The 17,028-nt window shown below is 46.5% G+C and overlaps 1 protein-coding gene across 3 annotated transcripts in view; it reads right to left on the bottom strand.

The window, feature by feature from the left end:
* The window catches only part of LOC138304284 (RING finger protein 112-like), a 216,941-nt gene that overhangs the window by 135,413 nt on the left and 64,500 nt on the right, over positions 1-17,028 (bottom strand). For all 3 annotated transcript variants that reach the window (XM_069244216.1, XM_069244215.1, XM_069244217.1), the window contains 3 exons: positions 13,071-13,184; positions 7,380-7,484; positions 6,743-6,793 (listed from right to left, as the gene is read on the bottom strand). In XM_069244216.1, coding sequence (XP_069100317.1) covers positions 6,743-6,793; positions 7,380-7,484; positions 13,071-13,184 — 270 coding nt within the window. The remainder of the gene's footprint in view (positions 1-6,742; positions 6,794-7,379; positions 7,485-13,070; positions 13,185-17,028) is intronic.

Raw genomic sequence — 17,028 nt, 5'->3', positions numbered from 1 at the left:
AAGCGAGACAAGAAGACTGTAATAGAGTCAGCAGCCTAGGGACTGAAATGAGACAAGAGCCTTGGAGAGAGAGTAATGAGGACCAGAAAAGAAGTTATAAGTTGTCAGAATAAAAAGAGCAGAGATGAGGAAGAGAGACCAAAGAGAGCTGCAAAGTAAAAGGGGAATCAAGGAAACAAAGAGGACCACAAGGGAATGACAAATGTACTGCATGAAAAAGATCAAGATGATATAAGAGAAAGAAGAAAGCAGTGTAGAGATCTGTGCTGCAAAATACTTAACTCAGTGCCCTTAAGTTAAGCCTGACTACTTCTGTAGGAAGCTACCAGAGGGTTAAGCACAGGTTAATTTAGTGACTTTTGTGGTTCACCCTGAGAATGATTGTGGTTGTTTCCTGAGTAGGGCTTCCACCCCCTCAACAAATAACCCAATTTCTGACACACATGCTTTGCACAGACTAAATCAGTACTCTCTTCAGCAGTGGTCAGCCAGTGGGTAGTGCAGATACTTAAAACAAAGTCCTTAAGAAAATGTTACAAACTCTAGCTTGTTGGCAAGCTAGGGCATCCACACAGTAGTGTTTAGTAAACATGTGCGGAATAGGACCTACAAATGTCAGCAATAGGGATATCATCAAAGAAAGCCCCACAGTGGCCCCTTTGCTAGAGGTGGAAAGTGATCTGGTCTAGATAGGGCAGGCAACGTTGCTTTGGCCTTGAGGTACCAGGTTTGGATACACTTGACAATCCACCTATCGGTAACCACCTCTGACAGAGGATGACCTTTGTGAGGTTTAGCGGCCAAGTGAAAGCGTGTGGAAGGTTAAGCTAGACCTGACTTCTGGGGCTGAAGGAGGTTACAGGCAGTATCCTTGCTTGCAGGTATGGGAGGGTCCAGGTGCTTTGCAATGCAGGAGAGAATAAGCCTTTTAAACTTGGCAGCCTAACTGGTGCGCTAAGTGGGTCTGAGGGCTTCTTTGAGTATGCCCATCCATTGCTGAGGCAGGTTGAGGTAACCAAAATCTAAGACCTCAGGAGCCAACTAGATTGAGCTGCCTGGGATTCCAGTGGCTGATTCTGCCTTGGTTCTGCGTGAGACGGTATGACCTGTTGGGGAGCTTCTTGAGAGAAATGATGGACATCTCAAGAAGAGTGGAGAACTGGGATCCACAAGGATGAGAGTAAGGGAGGTTTCCCGAAGCTTCCTGGCCACACTCAGAAGTAGTACAAGAGAGGAAAAGCTGAGGCAAAGATCCCAGAACAGTTCACCAACAGAGTAGTGCCAATGGACTATAAGTGCAGAAACCTGGAGTTAAAGTTATGGCATTTTGTGTGGTGGCTAAAAGGTTGACCTCACGGGCCCCCAACCCCCTTCTCCAATGACAAAAGTACTGAAGTAGGACTTGCAGGTGGAGTTTCCACTGGTGGACTTGTTGCCGCATCCTGCACAACAGGCCTGCAAGTTTGTTGTCCATTCTCGGAAGGTGTACCGCCAGGAGGTGAATTTAACTTCGCCCAAAGCTAGATACTCTGCGGCAGCGCTAACAACTGCGAGGAGTGTGTGCACCTTGTTTCTGTAGATAATACATTGAGGTCATGATGTCGTCTTTACAAGAAACACTTTGTGCTGAGGGTCCTGAAGGAGGCCTTGAGAGCTATTTGGTTGGCCAGATGTTCAAGGTGATTGATGTGGCGACCCCTATGTTGCAGTGAGCATGTGGCTTAAACTGTTAGGGCTTGAGATGTGCTCCCCATCCTGAAAATGAAGTGTCCGTGCAATGGTCACCTGTAGAATGGATTCCATAAGGGGCTGGCCCGTCAACACGATCTTGTTCCACCACTGGAGAGAGCGCCAGGTGCTGTCAAGTATCAACACTAGATCTTCCAGTGATCCTCCGCCTGTGAAAACTTTGTGGGTAGACACATGCAGTCTGGAATGGTGGACTGTAGCTATGCAGTAGGCCATCAAGCCTAGAAGACACATCACTGTTATGACTATGAGCTGACAAAGTGGCTGAAGTAGCTGCTGGAACGCCAGTGCTCTGGGTTAGATGAGGTGAACTTTGCAGTGAAAAAGTTGAGAATGGCCCTCAAAAAGGGCAAAAAGAGTTAAATATACAAGGACTGACAATGGGATTTGGTGTCATTTATGGTGAATCTCAATCTGAAATGGTGGTCTAGGTGTGCCCCAGGCATTGCTGTTGCCTACGCTCTTCATCAGCCAATCGTTGAGATGGGGGAAGATATGAATGTCCCCCCTTCTGAGATGGGGGGGGGGGGCTATCACAGCTAAGCTGGTAAACAGTGTTGTGGCTGGAGTAAAGCTGAACAGAACTCTTTGGACTAATAACTCTGCCCCATTACCACGAAGCAGAGGTAGAGGCAGTGAGCGGGATAGATGGGTTTGTGGAAGTAGGCTTATAGGTGGAGGCTCCATTGGGGGGAGCAGCAATGCCTTTACCCTTGGAGTTGTTACCCCAGACGGAACCACGTGTAACCCCTGCACCCCTGCTGGTGGTAGGTGGCTTCTGGTGCTGATAGGACTGGGATTGGTTGGGAAGGATGTTCTTGGGGGTGCCTTACCCTGTTGCCTCCGAAAGAAGCCCTGGCTGTTGGTGTTTGAAGGGCACTCATGGCTTAGCAGTTTTGGTGACCTCCTTAATCATTTCCAGCATGTCATCACCTTGTGGCCCAAACAGCTGTTCCCCGATCAAAGGGCAAGTTGATGTGATGCTGCTGAACTTCCAGCTTCATGCCAGAGATAGAGCCAGGAGTAGCGCTGTAAGATGATGGAGGTTTTAAGCCCTCTGGCCGAGGTGATGGCAGCACCCAGGCCACAACCGGGAGTGCCTTTGGAAAGGAGCTTCCCCTCTGCCGCTAACTCTCACCTCTTTTCTTATGCCAGGAGGGATATGCTGAAGGAGTTCCTCCATCTCATCCCTCTGTGCTCTGTGGTAGCGAGACAGAAGGCAAACGGAATTGGTGATGCGCCAGTGCACTGAAGAATCTACTGCAGCCCTCTTACCTGCAGGATCATTCTGTTCGCTCGACTTATCTGGAGAGGACATCACCCACAGCCTGTGTTGATGCTTGCTAGAGAGTCTGGGGGGGAACATGTTTTCTGCTGTACAAAGAGTCAGACGTTTTGTACTTATTCTTTATCCTGAATGTGACAACCTGGTGCCTTACCAAGTCCTTGAATATCTCTGAAGCAGTCTTAAGCATGCCCTTGAGCAGCTGCACTTTGGAAGGCCCCATGGTATGCTGTGGAGTCTTCGGGGAGTTGGGTAGGTGTGAAGCCTTGAATGGGACAAGCTCAAGGTCGTAGTCCCCTGGGGGTTCTACCTCATAGTCTTCCCAGGTGTACTTAGTGTGGTGTGGGTAGAGAGGGGTTTAAAAGTCCTTAGGGGAATAGGGACTAGGACTGCCTTTGTCTGTGAAATACTATGGTGACCCCAGAGGGGAGCAAGGAGGAGAGTACCTAGGTGGAGGGTTCCACAGAGGTGGTTGAGGAGGGCTGGTGATCTTGTCAACAATTGCCTTTTTATTCGAAGGAAGCGGATGCCACGGAGAGCGAACATGTTTAGGGCTTTCCTCAAAGACAAGCCTGGGTTTCTTGGGCACTTCCCCATCGGGCCGGTGAAACTCTTCCCTGTTCCAGGGTTGATGACTATAAGTCTTGTGCCTCTCGCTGAGCTTATGTTGAAACTTCTTGAGGATGGGCCTCTGTGAGTCTTTGGAGCTGGTCGTCAAGTCTGCTCTCGGGGATGGCAGATTTCAGCATCTTACTTGGCTGACGTGGGGACGAGACCTTTGGCTTTGAAGTGTGCTTGGGAGCTTTGGCGATATGGTGTCTGGCTTGAAAGTTGTGGGGGGAGGGGTCACGCATCTTGGCTCCAACATTGTGCCTCAATGTCAACCAGAGCCTGAGAGCAGCGGCTTATCTTGAATTGGCAGTGGTTTCCCTTGGGGGACATGCTTTGCTTTGAAATTGAGCTTTTTGTTTGCCTTGTGAGTCTGTATGTTGGCAGTACTCATGACTCTCTGCGTCATCTTGACGCATGGGTTGGTGCTGAGGGAGGTGGACAGAGCACCTTCTTCCTCTTCATCCAACTCTTCAGACTCCAAGTAATCTAAACTGATACCCCATGGGCTGAATGGTGAGCGGCGATGCCTGGGGAACCTGTGCTAGAGCATATCCTAGGAAGAGAAGAGAGGTAGGAATGGTAGGGCCTAAAAGAAGCTTAGCACCGCAGGCTTCTTGGTGTACCATGCCTGAGGAGTAGCAGGAGTCTTTTGAGACTAGACAAGGGCCCTGTTTCTTAACAAACGTTGTGCAGCACAACAGGTGAGAGGTGGATGTTGTGAACATGTGGCAGTAGAAATAGGCCAGAAAACAGCACATGACAGATGCAGGAAATAATGTTGGCCTAGGCAGTAAAGTAGGCCCAACATTGCGGGACCAGGATAAGGAGATCGCAACAGATAAGCTGGGCAAAGAAGCAGGAGGTGGCACAAGAAAACAGAGAGAGAGAAGGCAAATTTTCTGGAAAGAAAGAAAAAATATACTGAAGCAAGAACAGAGATGTTTTAGGGGCTTCATTTGTTTAGGGAGGATCGAATAATTTTAACAGTCACAAGCTACCAATATTAACTGAGAGACAAGATTTATTGAAAATGGTCATAGACAGATGGTAAAAAGCTTTTTAGGGGTATTCCTTGCCAGGGAAGGCATGGATGTAGATCTTTACCATTTGTTTTAAACTAATAGTCCTCCATTAACAAACCATGCTGCATCTGACTAAGTTGCCATACAGACCTATCCGAAATTGCAAATTAAAACATAAAACCATTCATACCCTCCCTCTTTCCCCCAAACCTACCACCCACATGGCGCGTAAGAGTTTTGTTAGTTTTTGTTGTTTTGGTAAGGATAGTACAAAACAGCTTGACTTGTTTAAGAGTGAACAGGCCAACTCAGTGGCTAAGACATAATGAGCCACTAAGCTTTGGACAACTAGTATGTCCAGGAAAGTGTACAAGGACCAGCTGGTCCAAAAAGTGAAAGAGGACTGCCAGTTCCAAGAATGACTCAAAAGGACCAATATATGACGTAACAGGAAAATAGAAAAAGAAGGACAGAAGGCTGATACAGGAGGATTGGGAGGTTGCTGTTTAATGGAGAGGGATGGAAGGACCTGATGGGATAAGGGTAAGGTGGTCATAGGTGCATAGTAAATTAACGGGTGAGAAGATGGGTTGAACATTTTTGGGCCAAATGTACAATGCATTTTGACTGTCGCAAGCACTCATGTTTGCAACCACAAAAATACTTGTTTTAATGTACTAATCCAATTTTAGGAGTAGTAAGCTTTTACTGATGCTTAAAACGATTTGCAAGCCCCCCTACTAATTGGTCTTTTGTAGCGGCATGTTGTAAGTGTCTCTTCCAAATACCAAATCATTCTGACATGTATTAATGATTTGCATTCAAAATCTGGTTGCAAAACTATAGGAAACTGCATATTCTTAGTCACAGTTTTAAGTCATTCACATGAACTTTAAAAAACAGTTTGCTGGGGAATAGGCAGTGCTCCTGCATACCACTGCCAATTCTCTAACAAACTTAAAAAAGGAACATTTTCTTTTTAAATACAGCACTGTTTTCTTTCAGAAAAACAGGCCGCATAAAAAAATACTTTATTAAAAGGTGATCATCAACATTGAGGTTTGCTGACCCTAGCTGGCCACCATTCATGTAATGGCTAGTAATCAGAGTGAACATTAATATTTATGAGGTGGGCTGGATTAGGACCTACTCTGAAACGTAATTTTACAAACCAATATAAGCCAGTTTGTAAAATTGTTTACTGGTTGAGACTAGTTTTCTGCCACCACTCATTCTTATATCTGACCATTTATGTATTATTTCGATGTTCATGCTAATACTATATAGTACAAGTGATATACTGATCCTTACAGTACACATAAGGACTTAGGATAATGCTAATATGATGATCTAGTATCATTAAATTCTATTAAGTCACTCCATCGTAGAGAATAAATACAGAGATATTTGGTAGTGCCCCAGGATTTTCCATCAGGAGATGGACACACAATGTTCTGTCACAGATCCCATGCCGAAATGATATGCTTCTTTGAATTTTATCAGTGTGCGCCAGTCCCAAGAGTTCCATAAAGTTCAAGGAACATGTGCTAGAGGTCAGGGTTATTCTCAGAATGCCAAAAAGTGAGGTTATCACAATGGTTTTCTGGCTCTGGATTCTGCGGTACTGAATTATGCGGCTAGTCTGAAATGGATACTGGGTAAGAAAGCTTAGCATCTGTTGTGTATCATTTCCTGAAATGTCATGCACCTCACAATGGACATGTTGCCTTCTCTGGCCTCAATTCGGAAGCAGTTCGAAGGCTGGCCTATGAAGAACATAGGTTCTCACTGGCAGCCCAACTCATTGTTTCCTCAGACTGGAGGTGCCTGGGATGGCATTAAAAGGGCAGACCTTACCATGCCATAACATTTGGTGAGGAGTCACTTTCTGTTATTCATAGTCTCGCCCTGTGACATAGGCAATTGATCGAGAAACTCCACTAACCGTGCTATTTTGTTATTCAGCAGAGCCAGGGATCGTATACTGAGTTACCCTAAACAGCAAGACATAACAAGAAAGGCACATGTGGGACCAGGTGCGGCCTCAAACAGATGAAACAAGATTCTGATTTACCTCAAGATATTCTAGATCTGTCTCTCTCATTCCAGTGGTCACTGTAAAGATCTGCAAAAATGATGAGACTTCATTAGGGGAGACTATTATCTGCAGTTTACCCACGGCTGCTTCTTGAATTAGCACATAATCATCTGACACAATCAGTGCTCCCACTTACTACGTGAGCTGCACAGCATAACACAAACTAATTCTGAACAAGCAATAAGAAACACCACCTCACCTACTGGGTGCTGAGCCGCATGCATTCGTCAAACCTTGAGGACAGCTATTGAGTCTACAATCACCACACTTGCTTACTACCATATAGGAACTGATAATCATACACTCACCAAGAAAGGGGCTGAAAAGCACACATTGTCGACACTTGCTCAACTGATCTGAGTTGAGCACAACCATATATGCCTAATAGGAGTTGAGCAGAACACTTTCACAATACTTGCTTACCCTAAAGGAAAAGACTAACACACGCAGGATCGAAGGGGCACATACTTGTTACAACCATACACATCACCTAGTTGCTGGGCGGCACACACCTGTTACACTAACTCAAATGGCCGTACCCAAGTAGCAATCACTTGCTAGGGCTTGCTAAAACACTGGAGCAGAGCAGCACACACTCGCTGTAACTACTCACCAGATAGGAGCTGAGCAGCGTGCTCAATGCTGAAAGCTTCATCGAGGTCTCCTTGTTGGCATCAATATCCATTGAAAACTCGGTAGCAACAAGGAAAACAGCCACCTGGAGAAGTAAACATAATCACTTTTTTGTCTGGTTGGGGGAGAGCTTTACCTCTCAGTCTGAGATACTGTGCTAACACAGAATGAAAGGTGGCCCAGGAGTAACCAAAAGCAGCCATGTGCTGTCAAGGACTATTGCTCCATTTCCATTGGTGCCTGAGATCTCGCATTGCTCACATCAGTGGTTTAGTCTCTACCTTCAAAGGAAAGTGTGTGGAATGCTGGACTGTCAACTAAAAGATCATAAGACAAAATATTTTCTCCCAGCAATAAATTGTGAATTTGCAGATGTCTTCTAGCTGTCATTGTAGTGCATAACAATAAAAGGGTGAGTTGGAAAAGGATATTTTCTTCTGATCTACAAAGGTGTGAAGGTATGCAAACATCTTGATAAAGTCTTGGTTTAAGGCCCAGACCCCCACAAGAGTCTACTTCTCCCCTTTTAATCTTTATATTCAATCTAAACTGTATTCACTTATGCTATTCTTTAACTCTCCAGCGTGCTTTGAATAGAGAGTGGAGTGACTCAATAGAACATACTATCAGTAATTCTGAGGCCCATCGTTTTGGGTCTGAGGCCTTAACCTAGCGAAGCAGGGATTGTGCTGCATTCTAGGGACAATATGGTGTCTCCCTAGTGAAGCCATGAGCAATGAGCTCACAGGGCTTTGAGTGTAATACAAACACAGGTTCATACTGTGAGATAATGTTATCAGAGAACAGAGACCAGGAGAAAAGTGTAACAGGTAAGAGCACAAAATTTGCTTTTCTTTTGTCCAATTGTCTTGATTGCTTTAAGGTGTGCAGTATTGAATGCTTAGCTCTCATCTTCTACAACTCCCTCCTGCCATCATGGACTATTAACACTGCACTAAAAGGTGTGCCCTCTACTTACAGGACAGAGGACTATACCCATTCTCCCTTTCCTGAGCTGTTGACCTATATACAGTTCAGAGTTAGGCATGTGTAGCGAGACCTGCGCCATTCAGGATTTCCCCTACCTCTTCTTGAACATACAAGAGAGCATTCAAGGAGAGTGAGCTAGCTACCAATGTATCATCATCATTTTATATAATTAGCACCTCTCACTAATACCATCCATGCCTCAAAGCCCTTTGATACGAAACAGATCATCTCATAAACCAACCACCAGTCACAAAAGTGGAAAAGATAACCTGTCCTTGCTGCCAGCAGTTTGTTTGATTTCTGCTTTTATTCTGAAAGTGTTAAAACGCTGTTGGCTTCAATTAATTTTAGTTCCTGGTATTTCCAACACATGATTTTCAGACTATTTACTTTGCAATGAGATTAATGTATTGTTTGGATAGAGTTGCCAAGTAATATTTGACTTCTTTTTGTAGGAGTCTGGCCTGGCTTACAGTGGGTACCTTGTGGTACTTGCACCTTGTGCCAGGTCCAGTTATCCCTTATTAGTAGAATAGAGGTGTTCCTAGCAGCTTAGGCTGATAGAAGGTAGCTATGGCAAAGCAGCTTAGGCTGAACTAGGAGATACGCAAAGCTCCTACTATACCACTTATATCATATGTAGGAAGGAAGCCTCTTTCTAGCCTTGTTACCCCCACTTTTGGCCTGTTTGTGAGTATATGTTAGGGTGTGTTTACTGTCTCACTGGGATCCTGCTAGCAAGGGCCCAGTGCTCATAGTAAAAACCCTATGTTGTAAGTGTGCTTGATATGTGTCACTGGGATCCTGCTAGCCAGGACCCCAGTGCTCATAAGTTTGTGGCCTACATGTGTTCCCTTTGTGGTGCCTAACTGTATCACTGAGGCTCTGCTAATCAGCACCTCAGTGTTTATGCTCTCTCTGCTTTTAAAATTGTCACTGTAGGTTAGTGACTAATTTTACCAATTCTCATTGGCACACTGGAACACCCTTATAATTCCCTTGTATATGGTACCTAGGTGCCCAGGGTATTGGGGTTCCAGGAGATCCCTATGGGCTGCAGCATTTCCTTTGCCACCCATAGGGAGCTCAGACAATTCTTACACAGGAATGCCACTGCAGCCTGAGTGAAATAACGTCCACGTTATTTCACAGCCATTTACCACTGCACATAAGTAACTTATAAGTCACCTATATGTCTAACCCTCACTTGGTGAAGGTTAGGTGCCAAGTTACTTAGTGTGTGGGCACCCTGGCACTAGCCAAGGTGCCCCCACATTGTTCAGGGCAAATTCCCTGGACTTTGTGAGTGCGGGGACACCATTACACGCGTGAACTACACATAGGTCACTACCTATGTGTAGCGTCACAATGGTAACTCCGAACATGGCCATGTAACATGTCTAAGATCATGGAATTGTCTCCCCAATACCATTCTGGTATTGGGGGGACAATTCCATGATCCCCTGGGTCTCTAGCACAGAACCCGGGTACTGCCAAACTGCCTTACCGGGGTTTCCACTGCAGCTGCTGCCAGGCCCTCAGACAGGTTTCTGCCCCCCTGGGGTCTGGGCAGCCCAAGCCCAGGATGGCACAACAAAGGATTTCCTCTGAGAGAGGGTGTTACACCCTCTCCCTTTGGAAAAAGGTGTGAAGGGCTTGGGAGGAGTAGCCTCCCCCAGCCTCTGGAAATGCTTTGATGGGCACAGATGGTGCCCATCTCTGCATAAGCCAGTCTACACCGATTCAGGGATCCCCCAGGCCTCCTCTGGTGCGAAACTGGACAAAGGAAAGGGGAGTGACTACTCCCCTGACCAGTACCTCCCAGAGCTCCTCCAGTGTGTCCCAGACCTCTGCCATCTTGCATTCAGAGGTGTTGGGGGCACACTGGACTGCTCTGAGTGGCCAGTGCCAGCAGGTGACGTCAGTGACCCCCTCTGATAGGCTCTTACCTTTCTTGGTAGCCAATCCTCCTTTCTTGGTAGCCAAACCTCCTTTTCTGGCTATTTAGGGTCTCTCCTCTGGGGTATTCTTCAGATAACGAATGCAAGAGCTCACCAGAGTCCCTCTGCACTTCCCTCTTTGACTTCTGCCAAGGATAGACCACTGACTGTTCCAGGATGCCTGCAAAACCACAACAAAGTAGCAAGATGACTACCAGCAACATTGCAGCGCCTCATCCTGCCGGCTTTCTCGACTGTTTCCTGGTGGTGCATGCTCTGGGGGCTGTCTGCCTTCACCTTGCACTGGAAGCCAAGAAGAAATCTCCCATGGGTCGACGGAATCTTCCCCCTGCTAACGCAGGCACCAAAAGACTGCATCACCGGTACTCTGGGTCCCCTCTCATCCTGACAAGCGTGGTCCCTGGAACACAGGAACTCTATCCAAGTGACTCCCACAGTCCAGTGATCCTTCAGTCCAAGTTTGGTGGAGGTAAGTTTTTGCCTCCCCACGCTAGACTGCAAACCTGTGTACTGCGTGATTTGCAGCTGCTCCGGCTTCTGTGCACTTCTTAAATGATTCCTTTGTGCACAGCCTAGCGTGGGTCCCCAGCACTCCGTCCTGCAGTGCTCAACCCTCTGAGTTGGACTCTGATGTCGTGGGACCCTCCTTTGTGACTCTGAGCCAGCTCCGGTTCACAAATCTTCTAAGTGCCTGCTCCGGTACTTCTGCGGGGTCTGCCTGCTTCTGTGGGGGCTCTCTGAGTTGCTGAACGCCCCCTCTGTCTCCTCCTCCAAGGGGTGACATCCTGGTCCTTCCTGGTCCCCAGCAGCACCCAAAAACCTCTACTGCGACCCTTGTAGCTAGCAAGGCTCGTTTGCGGTATTTCTGCGTGGAAACACTTCTGCAACCTCCAGCACGCCGTGGGACATCTCCCGTCCAAAGGAGAAGTTCCTAGCTCTCTTCGTTGTTGCAGAATCCTAAACTTCTTCCATCCGGAGGCAGCCTTCTTGCATCTTCATCTGGGGTTTCCTGTGCTCCTGCCCCCCCTGGACACTATCACGACTCTTGGACTTGGTCCCCTTGCCTTGCAGGTCCTCAGGTCCAGGAATCCGTCTTCAGTGCTTTGCTGGTGTTTGTGGTTCTTGCAAAATCCCCCTATCATGACTATTGTGTCCTATTGGGGTAGTAGTGGGGTACTCCTACTTTTCAGGGTCTTGGGGTGGGGTATCTTTGACACCCTGACTGTTTTCTTACAGTCCCAGCGACCCTCTACAAGCTCCCATAAGTCTGGGGTCCATTCGTGATTCGCATTCCACTTTTGGAGTATATTATTTGTGTTGCCTCTAGACCTATGTTCACCTATTGCATCCTATTGTAATTCTACACTGTTTGCATTACTTTTCTTACTACTACTTACCTGTTTTGGGTTTGTGTACACATGACTTGTGTGTATTACTTACCTTCTAAGTGAGGGTACTCACTGAGATACTTTTGGCATATTCTCATAAGAATAAAGTACCTTTATTTTTAGTAACTCTGTGTATTGTGTTTTCTTATGATATTGTGCTATATGATATAAGTGGTATAGTAGGAGCTTTGCATGTCTCCTAGTTCAGCCTAAGCTGCTTTGCCATAGCTACCTTCTATCAGCCTAAGCTGCTAGAAACACCTCTCTCTATTCTACTAATAAGGGATAACTGGACCTGGCACAGGGTGTAAGTACCACAAGGTACCCACTATAAGCCAGGCCAGCCTCCTACAGAGGCTCTGGGATTCGAGACAAACCTTTGCAGGCCGCAGAGGATCCTTTGGTATGACAGCAGCGACAACCACTTAAAAGGAAACAATCATGCCCCATTGCTGCAGCAAAGATTTAGTGGCCCAGAGTAAATCCTGTGCAATTCCAACAGCCAGCCCACTAATGCCTTGGGAGAAACAATTACATTGATTCTGGTGCTTTAATCACGACAAAACCATTGATTTTTCTAATGTTCCCTCTGGGCTACTTTGCATTTTGCCAGTGACTAACTCCCAGCAGAAGATCCAGTTCTGGGCATTATGATACCATTCTCTTGATTTGTGACAACAACACTGCCGGGCAAAGGCCGCCAAGATTTTTGCAAACAAATGCTAGTATTCTGAGAATGGCTGGGACACTGCAACCACCAGTTATTCGTTTGTATTTCCTCTGTAAATCTAGAGTATTTATGCCTTCCTTCCTTATTTTTACTTTGTTTTTAGAAATACCTCTTCAACTAAACGGTTTGAAAAGACAATCATTTATTTTTTGTGTGGTTAGCCCCAATACATGTTATGTTTTAATCTTAAACCCCTTTGGTAGAAGCCTGAAAGCTCAGCTCCATGCAGCCAACAGATAGAAAGCGAGTGTTGTGTAATCCATCTGTAGAGAAGCAAAGCCTATCTTGGTGTTAGACCCTGGTCACTGGATTGTAACTCCATGCTAGTCTGTTATCCTAGCAAGAGGTACAAAACATGTCATTCTGCATGACTAAAGCGATTTACACTGCTCATTGAAGCCACTGCAAGCAGTCTACAGGAATTGTTTTTTTTTTAGTTTGACCCTTGTTTATTTTCTTAAATATTTTGCCTGGGTGGCCTTCCACTATAAATTTTTTAAATTGCTCAACTAATATAAATGCTTTGCTATTGATATCATTATTCCCATCACATTAATGCGGGAAATGAAATCAAACGTGTCTTGCTTTACATTCTCTCTCACCTTTTCCCCTAACACATCAATCAGAAACGGTGTCCTCCACATCCACACTCCTTTGGCCCCATCTTGGTTGGCCTTCCACTCTGGCTGAGTCCTGCTGAAGTTTCCTCTTCTTTCCTGAGTGGTGAAGGGCAAAGAAATAGAAGTAACAGTCAATGGTATCAGAACAAACACTAGCCCTGTGTTCTATATTCCAGCTCTCCCTTAAATATAATAAGACAGAATGCAGCAATTATTTCCAAAGGTGGTTTGACCTAAGCCTGCAACCAAACCAGCCATACCATTGCCCTTTAATAATATAAAACAGCCTACTAGCTACTGTAAAACAGGAAACACTAAACTACATAACGGATAGTCAATAAATGAGATGAAGCAATTAAAAAAAAAAAAAAAAAAGAAGATCTGTGTAATCAATATAAATCACTTTGGCTTTCTCAAGTCTTAAAATGGAGCTGTGACTTGTCTGTGCTCATTGGAAAGATGATGTGCTGAAACTTGCCATGTACCACAGATCACAAAAAACATGTAAAAATAAAAAAAAACAAGAAGCAAAATTTGGAAACGTGGTAAAAAAAATAAAGGATTTTGAGATTAACCATGTATTTGGGCCAAATTACAGTCATCATAAATCTATTTTTGAGGGATTGCAATGTTTTGCACAGTGGACCAAACAACTGCAGTTAAAACAAGCATTTACAATGCAACGGGTCTCGCGTTTGCTCATGTTAGAGCTGATCGCGTTGTAAACTCCTAACCCGACTTTTCAGCTATCGGGCAAAAGTGCATTTATGTACACAACCCGAAAAAGTAACTATGTAAAGCGCTCAACTTCTGCCAAGCGAGATCGCGCTCGTAAATTAGAGAAAAAGAAGTCCACGAGCCCGATGGAAAACAGCGAGCCTCGCATGTTTTCTGTACTTGGTCGATACGCTCGAGGAGGGCTAGCCACCAGAAAAGGCATGACGTATGCTTGCCTTCGACTAATGAAAGCAAGCAGATTTTATTAGGCAAGCCCACGAACCAATAAAAAATACTGACGTGAAGTTGACAGGGCTCCGAGCCCTTTTCTAAATACAAAAGCGTCTCGGTGCAATACGCATGTGCGAGCGCATGCAACGCAGGCTCGACCCTAAAAACCAGAGACTGATCTGCCGTTGATAAAATGACAGTCACTCCTGACTAAGCAAGCCTTCCAACTACGTATGAGCAGTCCAACAATAAGGCAATAATTTGATACGTTAGTTTAACAAAAACAGACTGGGGATCTCTCTGGTTGATAAGCAGAGACCTTGGCAAATATATCTTAACAATCTTCAATTCACTTCAGAAAGCATTCTGTAAATGTTTCTGTAGAGCTATCTTCCCAAACTAATCTCAATAATTTTGTCCCTCAAAAGCAAACAGACCTCACAGTATTGTATTCGAGCTTGGGCCCTCAAACAATGTACAGAGCACCGTGGCATTTCGAAACGAAAGCACTGAAAAGTACAGTGCTAAAAAAAGCTTGAAACATAGCCAAGTTTGCTAATCCATAGATGCAAACTTACTTGCTTACCACAGGCAAATCACTGTATGATCTATGATGTCAAAAAAGTAAGACAAAGAAGTGGTGTATTCATGAAGATAGCTTTTGGGCCTTCTCCTGGCACTAAGTGTATAGAATCTCATTCAGAAAACTGTACAAAATGGGGATCCTTGCTTTTTGATATCATTAGGTAGGTCGGTTGCCTTCAATATGGTGGATCATGTAATTCACCTATAGTCCTTGGAAGAAAACTGCATATTATATTCTCTAGCAGTGCACAGTTTCCGGTCACTGTTTAAAAATGTGTTGTAAATCATGTAAGGAAATGCCTCCTTGGCATGGTTACCCCCTGACTTTTTGCCTTTGCTGATGCTAAGTTATGATTTGAAAGTGTGCTGAGGCCTGCTAACCAGGCCCCAGCACCAGTGTTCTTTCCCTAACCTGTACCTTTCTTTCCACAATTGGCACACCCTGGCATCCAGGTAAGTCCCTTGTAACTGGTACCCTGGTACCAAGGGCCCTGATGCCAGGGAAGGTCTCTAAGGGCTGCAGCATATCTTATGCCACCCTGGGGACCCCTCACTCACCACAGACACACTGCTTGCCAGCTTGTGTGTGCTAGTGGGGATAAAGACTAAGTCGACATGGCACACCCCTCAGGGTGCCATGCCAACCTCACACTGCCTATGAAGTATAGATAAGTCACCCCTCTAGCAGGCCTTACAGCCCTAAGGCAGGGTGCACTATACCGTAGGTGAGGGCATAAGTGCATGAGCACTATGCCCCTACAGTGTCTAAGCAAAACCTTAGACATTGTAAGTGCAGGGTAGCCATAAGAGTATATGGTCTGGGAGTCTGTCATGCACGAACTCCACAGCACCATAATGGCTACACTGAACACTGTGAAGTTTGGTATCAAACTTCTCAGCACAATAAATGCACAATGAAGCCAGTGTACATTTTATTGTAACATACACCCCAGAGGGCACCTTAGAGGTGCCCCCTGAAACCTTAACCGACTATCCGTGTAGGCTAACTGGTTTTAGCAGCCTGCCACACACCAGACATGTTGCTGGCCACATGGGGAGAGTGCCTTTGTCACTCTGTGGCTAGTAACAAAGCCTGTACTGGGTGGAGGTGCTTCTCACCTCCCCCCTGCAGGAACTGTAACACCTGGCGGTGAGCCTCAAAGGCTCGCCCCCTTTGTTACAGCACTCCAGCTAGTGGAGTTGCCCACCCCCTCCGGCCACGGGCCCACTTTTGGCGGCAAGGCTGGAGGAGATAATGAGAAAAACAAGGAGGAGTCACTGGCCAGTCAGGACAACCCCTAAGGTGTCCTGAGCTGAGGTGACTCTGACTTTAGAAATCCTCCATCTTGCAGATGGAGGATTCCCCCAATAGGAATAAGGATTTGCCCCCCTCCCCTCAGGGAGGAGGCACAAAGAGGGTGTAGCCACCCTCAAGGACAGTAGCCTTTAGGGGCTCCCCAGAACCTAGGAAACCAGATTCCTGCAACCTAAGAAGAAGAGGACTGCTGAACTGAAAAACCTGCAGAGAAGACGGAGACACCAACTGCTTTGGCCCCAGCTCTACCGGCCTGTCTCCCCACTTCTAAAGACACTGCTCCAGCAATGCGTTCCCAGGGTCCAGCAAACTCTGAAGCCTCAGAGGACTACCCTGCATCTAGAAGGACCAAGAACTCCTGAGGACAGTGGCTCTGTTCCCCAAAGATTGCAACTTTGCAACAAAGAAGCAACTTTGAAACAACACACGTTTCCCGCCGGAAGCGTGAGTCTTTGCACTCTGCACCCGACGCCCCCGGCTCGACTTGTGGAGAACAAACACCACAGGGAGGACTCCCCGGCGACTACAAGACCGTGAGTAGCCAGAGTTGGCCCCCCTGAGCCCCCACAGCGACGCCTGCAGAGGGAATCCCGAGGCTCCCCCTGACCGCGACTGCCTGCTTCAAAGACCCGACGCCTGGTAAAGACTCTGCACCCGCAGCCCCCAGGACATGAAGGATCCGACCTCCAGTGCAGGAGCGACCCCCAGGTGGCCCTCTCCCTCGCCCAGGTGGTGGCTACCCTGAGGAGCCCCCCCCTTGCCTGCCTGCATCGTTGAAGAGACCCCTTGGTCTCCCATTGATTTCTATTGCGAACCCGACGCTTGTTTGCACACTGCACCCGGCCGCCCCCGTGCTGCTGAGGGTGTACTTTCTGTGTGGACTTGTTTCCCACCCGGTGCCCTGCAAAACCCCCCTGGTCTGCCCTCCGAAGACACGGGTACTTACCTGCTGGCAGACTGCAACCGGGGCACCCCCTTCTCCATTGAAGCCTATGCGTTTTGGGCACCACTTTGACCTCTGCACCTGACCGGCCCTGAGCTGCTGGTGTGGTAACTTTGGGGTTGCTCTGAACCCCCAACGGTGGGCTACCT

This window comes from Pleurodeles waltl, chromosome 7 (genome assembly GCF_031143425.1).
Source record: "Pleurodeles waltl isolate 20211129_DDA chromosome 7, aPleWal1.hap1.20221129, whole genome shotgun sequence".
Lineage (NCBI taxonomy): Eukaryota > Metazoa > Chordata > Amphibia > Caudata > Salamandridae > Pleurodeles > Pleurodeles waltl.
This window is presented reverse-complemented; position numbering and strand designations above follow the sequence as displayed.